Raw genomic sequence first — 6,291 nt, forward strand, 5'->3', positions numbered from 1 at the left:
GATGCACGACAATTCGACTTGAGTAACTCGAGAAGCTCCGGATCGTTTGAGAAGTGCTCTCCAGCAATTACGAGAAGATGCAATCGCCCGCGTAGTGCCGAGGTAAAAGTCTCTGAGGAGGGGGGAGGAGTAGTATGGCACAGACATCACAAACAGCGTTTGCTCATGATGGAAGGCCCATCGTATGATAGACCACACAAAGTTTCTGCAACCTCCGGACACTCAGAACCCAGAAACAAAATGAGGTAATGCTTTCGAATACAGGGTGCATCACAGTGAACAAATATATAGCTACAAAGACGCGTCATGATGTCCGCGAAGCTAGACGACCAGTAGAGTAAATATTAGCCACGTCGTTCGGTAAGGTAAACTGCACATGCTAACACAGTTGAAAGAGAATTCACTGCTACAAAAGTTCAGGTGCAATGTAGACAGCGACGCCTCATGTAAAAGCCACATGAGATGCTGATCATGATTAGTCGAGTTCCAGCTTCGATCGCAGAATCTTCAACTCGAAGCAACGTGGGCCGGGACACACGTGTCCTGACCAAAACGTCTCGAAATCTACGATCCGAACGGCAGAATTCTCTTGCAATAGAATATTGCGCGGCGAAAGGTCCTCGTGAACGATTCCGGCCTTGTGTAACTCGGCGACTTGATGGTAGATTGCCTCTCTGAGAAAGTTGTCAACAAACAGCAGTCATTCGCATGATGATAGCATACCGGGTCGTCAAATCGAGATCATAATCCGTCAACGCAGTGCCGCAGTACTCCAGAACTAGGACAGTCGTGCCGGTACTATCTTCGTACAGCCCAAAGCAACGTGGTCCAATGCCTGGGTGCTGATGCAAAATCTTGTATGCATCCAGCTCCTGCCTGAGCTTGAGACCGCTGGGCTCATCAACTGCAGTCTTCAGCGCTACCTCTATCGTCTCTCCTCCAAGTGACTCGACAAGAGCGTGGCCACCCCAAACTTGACTATAACGGCCGACAGCTGTTTGTTTGTTCAGGAAGATGCCAGCGCGAGGCGTCAATGGTAAGACTGCGCATCCTATACTGGCCGTGCCAGACTGACGTTCAGGGGATTGAACAGGTTCAATACCCAGCAATGTTGGACGGTCTTCGGGTACCTCCTTTACCGAATCCTGGTGTTCTATGGCACCGAAAGAGACAGGGGCTTCATCCGAATCCGTGGCGTGGGTGATGCCTGTGTAAGTTGAACTACTGGTAGATGCAGAAATTTCATCGGTACCAACAGAATGAATGGGCACGAGATGTGTGAAGCCTGTTGAGCATAGGCCATCTCCGTAGAACGCCAGGTCGATGCCTTCGAAAGCATTCTGCCAGAAAGTGAGACAAGCGGCCACAAATAGCAGATCATAACGCACGTACCAATTTCCATGACGCGGATTCGTCATCTTGATCGCAATTCTTCCCCGCTTGCTGCCGTTCCGTACGCTTCTGTTGCTCTCTGTAATCGCCATCTTGGTTGTGACGGTTATCGCGGCCATCATTGTCATCCCTACTACCATAGCTATCTTCATCTGCACCGCCGTCGCCCTTTTTATCTGCATCTTTCTGGTCGTTGTCGTGACCTTCACTATCGCTGTACTCGTTCTCGCTGTCTGTGTCATCTCTTCGCCTCTTTTGCTTCGGCTTCTCCGTATCAGAGTCGTCGTGCCTATGTTTCTTTTGCCTGCCTTTGGCGACCGTTAGGAACGGATCTTGCCAGGGCTCGCCGCCATCTGCCGAAGATCGCTTCACTGCGTCTTCAATTGCCATGATGAAAAGGCCAGTCAGGTTTTCAAGGTACGCTTTCGCGTTGGAAGCCAGGAGGAACATGTCCGACAAGACAGCGACCTGCTCCTCTCGATGACATTGAAGTACTGAAGACATAACTCCAGACGTGAGAAGCTCGTAGGTGCCGTTATGCGTCACCAAGCGCGACCACATCTGATGTCAAGTTCAGTATGTACGATGGAAGGAGGAAAATGAATCTCAGCCAAATATTTACTTGAATATACGTTTCCCAAGCGCTTGACACGAACGCCTCTGCATCGTCCAGCAACGACTGGTCAGTCAGGCCGAGCGACGGACAAACGTCACGTATGGATGACTTGAGTTTGGCTAGCAGCTTGATATCCTTCGTGGCAGCCGTCGGAGGTACCTTGATCGCTTCCGTACCTTCCTTTGCACCAATGTTCTTCGAATGCTTCTTCTTTCGTTTCACGCCTGAACAGTAAACTTGATCAAACATGTCGATCTGCTCTGCAACGCGTTGGAAGGCTGCACGTGATTGTTCTTCTGATGGGAGTGCTACATTCGAGGGACTGTCTTGCGGCATAGGTCGGTTCGCCAGAAAAGTCGCAAAGTGATCGTGACAGAATTTGTATGGCTCGCACTCGTCACAGTCAATGCTGCACCAGGGGAACAATTCTCCACTCCGAGCTAGAACCGCGATCATGGCGATCATAGACAGGTATACTCTCGGGTTTCCGGCAAGCACATTCTTGTATTCGATGGCCAAGAGAGGACCTAGTCCTCGATATTTGTCCGGAACGAGAGGTTCTGATGTTCCGCCGGGAGCCACGAATTGGACAATTGCATCGACCCTTTCTGCTTTCCGGGTAGATGAAACGATGTCGAGAATCGGAACAAACCTGCCTTCCTCCAGATAGGTAGAGTTGCAAAGCATGCCTGATATCAGCGTGAAAAGACCGTCGAATAGTTTTGCCATAGCGTGAACCACGTCCGCCTCGTTACTGAGCGGGAATAAGAAGGCAGTCAAGACGGCACGGGTGATGATAAAGATAAAGGATCTCGATGGTTCTTCGTCTCGTGCCAGGAACCTGACGAAAGTGTCATTCGATCTGGCGAGCCCGAGAATTGCTTCATGAAATGATGCTAGCATCCCCTCATCGAGCCCTAGCTTCTTTATACGCATATGCGCAGGTAGATGCCTATCATAGATGGTAGGCGATCGAGTGCCCCGGGAGTGTGTATGTTCCGGAGACAGCGCGAAGCCCCCCTTTGGAATCTCTGCCATCTTTTCGAATGTGGAGTCGATGATTTCCTCCGCTTTCAGAGGGGAGGAGCCGCCAGATAAAGAAGACATGTTGAACAAGCAGGAGGACAGGAGGTGCGTTCAGGCTTTGAGACAGTGTCACAAGGAGTCACAGAATCACAGGGAGTCACACCAAAAGTCACGGATCGTGCGGACTTATATATCGGGACTTATAAATCGGGGAGAGACGGGCGTTAGTTATGCGCGAAAAAAGTCAAGGTAAAAGAAAAGGAATGCACGAACCTGTTGGTGTCAGGGACGACCGGGTAGAGGTAGCAGCCGGGCAAGGCCTTCTTGATGTGCGGCTCGAGTTCATACCATGCGGTACCGAAGGTGATGTCGATCTCATCGGTCGAGCCGCCACCACCGGTGAGCACGGCGACGATACGGCCTCCTCTGTCAAGGATGATGGCGCCAGAGTCGCCTTTGTCGGAGAAGGCGCCACGCCCGCCGTAGGGCACGATGGTAGTCTCGAGGGCAGTAAACTCGAGGTCATAGTCGTCGTGGTAACGAACAAGGGATTTGAGTCCGTTGACCCAGCCGACGGTAGTGCCCGTGGTCAAGCTGTTCTTGATGACCGGCATCGCTTTGTCACCGTGGACGTTAAGCTGCTTGGGCTGGCGAATCTCGCTCTCGGGTACGAAGCCGTAGATCTGGAGGAGCCCATCCTGCGGGTACTTGTAGTCAGCCCGGTCCGAGTAGTTGGGGTACATGAGGTCGCGGTATTCACCCTCCTTGATCTTGTCCCCTGTGTGATTATTAATGAGTTATTACTCAACCTTGGACTGAAACTGCGGGACGAGGCGAGATGGTAAACGTACCGATATAGATTTGATTTCCCTTGAATTCGTCCCAGTCGAAAGCGTCCCAGTTGAGCTGGATGACGGCCCAGTCGATCGTATATCCGTCGGGTCCATCGGAGACGCCAATGGGGTCGGCGTGGAGGACGAAGCCAATGGGTCGCTGCTTCGGGTTCGTCATGAGCTTCGTAACCTCGCTGTGAAGGCTGTCCAGTTGTACGATATTCCTCGTCGTCCTAACCACATCCTGCTGGGCCTCCAGGAGCGCCGCGGCGACCGCCACGGCGTCTCCCCTGCCTTCCTCCTGCTGCGGTTGCAGCCTACTGATCTTCTTCTCCGACGAAGCGTTGATTTCGTGGAGGGTGCCGATCCTAGACATAATATTGGTGGTGGCGTCCTCGTAGGCCTTGCCACCAAGGGAGATGATCTCCTCGCGACGCCGGATGCTATTTGTCTGCGATAAGCCCGTGTTGGGGTACACGGGGGGAGGGCGAGCGACATGGGCAGCCGTGAGAGCGAGGACGTCGTCGCTGTCACTGCTGCGGCGGAGATAAAGGCCTACGGTGCCCTCAAAGTAGGGCGTCTTGAGCGGCGCTACGTAGAGGCCAAGGGTGGATGCAAAAGGATGACGGAACTCGGCAACGGGGTCGACGAGGGGATCGAGGGACGGGAGCTTGGGGCCACGACCCGACAGGCTCGTCGTCCACTCGCGGACAGCAACGTCGATGTCGGGGAAGCCGGCCTGGCTAAGGATAGTACCCTTGACATAGTCAGCAGCGGTCTTGGCCTCCTCAAAGGCGAGAGAGTTGGGCGGCACGCCGATGGTAACCAGGAGCGGGCAAAACGCCGTCGTCTCTCCCGTGTTGGCGAAGCCGAAGCCTGTGATTGCGGTGACCTTGACGCTGAGCTGAGAGTTGAGGTATGCCTCGGCATGCCTGAGGAACTTGGGCCAGAAGGGCGTGATGGGGTGGTTATACACTGGGCGCGTCTCGCGGATGAAAGGCTGCGCTTCGGGACCGCCCACGCGTTTAGGCCAGGGCTGACCCGTCTTGTAAACGAATGGAGCCCCGCTGACCGTGCCGTAAGTGTCCGTGAAGGCGTCAGGGTAGTGGTCGGTGAGACGCGACCGAGCAGAATTGACATCGAGCTTGTCGAACTTGAAAGGTATCACAGTTTGCTTAGCAATATCTACGCAATGCTCGAGGAAAATAGGATTGATGTTGCCGATGTTACCAAGCGACGACACTGGGAAGGAACTGTCAGCAACGAGGACATATTAAAAAAAACTAAAGGGCTAACTTGTAACAGTTCTGTAGACGATTGAACTAGCTGAGAAAAGAGAAGAATCCGTTTAGAGGCAGCCTAGAGGCAGAGTCGACTGAGGATTCAGGCTCCTCCCCATCTCGCTTGCGGGAGGGTACAAGAAGCCACATCCTAGATCGATCATCCATGTGTCCGATCATGATACGATCACTTATTTCAAAATTCCCACTGGAGTGGGGGGACAAATAAGAGTGCGGAGTTTGATGTTGGCGGAGTCTGCAATTGTGGCTGAAATGTGGCTGAGGATGGCGACATGAAGCACGATGTCCCACCCCTACCCGTTTTGGAAGCGCAGCTGGGTCAAACTCCCCAAGTCCCATCGGACCTGCCCTAAGGGTTGAGGCCCCCCAAACTCCCAAAAGTGACATGGGGAGGAGCCTGCTGTGGATTGTTCTGTGGGGTTTTCACCAATGAAACAGCTAATTTAATTCAAAATATAACCAGCATTGAAACACACGGGAAATATCTGAATGGCATTTCAGCAATATTCAAAGTCATCAATCCGATGAAAACATAAGTCACATCATTGTGACTGTCATCACGGTGCGTTTCCGATGGAATCACAGGCCGATGCCCCCGGTGGCTCACAGCTGCTACTAATTGTCTGCGCGCGTTCTCCAATCTGCCTTACTGCTCGCGAGACGAACTGGCTAGTTCTCTGATATCAAACGATGCTGCGGAAATCAGGGTACCGTGGAGCTTGGGGCCGACAGGCTCAGGGTTCACATGCTGACGTGCCCAGCTCAATTCACGGTGCCTGTGCGCAGCCAACAATTGACCGTCATCGTCTGAAGACTCGAGTATCACCATCAAAGCTATCGACGGTGATCCGAATGCAGCTCGGACAGCACGAGTGAGGTGATGAAGGTAGGCGGGAATGCAAGGGCCGGACTTGTGGCAGGATTTCTTCGAAGCGACATGCACGAGGTGGCACCGCAGACATGAAGCGTTTTGCACACGTGGCAAATGCTTAGCAAATGTCGACAGGTTTTTTGTCTTTGTGATCTCAATTTGCTATGGTTCCTTCCTACATTCCATATTAAGTATTTGCATATAATATGTTGGAGGCAGAAATTTAAAATCATATATTTCAAGAAATGACAC

General features: G+C 52.4%; 2 protein-coding genes across 2 annotated transcripts; both read right to left on the bottom strand.

Annotated features, from left to right (window-relative positions):
• Positions 1 to 475: 475 nt before the first annotated feature.
• On the bottom strand, positions 476 to 3,115 carry LAESUDRAFT_758531 (uncharacterized protein; the record flags this gene model as incomplete). Its single annotated transcript, XM_040912457.1, has 4 exons — positions 476 to 674; positions 724 to 1,340; positions 1,393 to 1,953; positions 2,015 to 3,115. The coding sequence occupies 4 exons, from the start codon at positions 3,113 to 3,115 to the stop codon at positions 476 to 478; spliced, it is 2,478 nt and encodes an 825-aa protein (XP_040765262.1).
• Positions 2,950 to 5,271, bottom strand: LAESUDRAFT_114042 (uncharacterized protein). The gene is made up of 4 exons (XM_040901219.1): positions 5,164 to 5,271; positions 3,886 to 5,109; positions 3,308 to 3,812; positions 2,950 to 3,233 (listed from the first exon to the last, which is right to left on the bottom strand). Coding segments are annotated over exons 1-4 (1,743 nt in total). The 5' UTR covers positions 5,165 to 5,271; the 3' UTR covers positions 2,950 to 3,220.
• Positions 5,272 to 6,291: the final 1,020 nt, after the last annotated feature.

This window comes from Laetiporus sulphureus (assembly GCF_001632365.1).
Source record: "Laetiporus sulphureus 93-53 unplaced genomic scaffold LAESUscaffold_15, whole genome shotgun sequence".
NCBI lineage: Eukaryota > Fungi > Basidiomycota > Agaricomycetes > Polyporales > Laetiporaceae > Laetiporus > Laetiporus sulphureus.

Coding starts and splice junctions, on each gene's coding strand:
- LAESUDRAFT_114042 (XM_040901219.1), bottom strand. Junction 3,813..3,885: donor GGGAAATCAAATCTATATCG/GTACGTTTACCA, acceptor ATAATCACACAG/GGGACAAGATCAAGGAGGGT.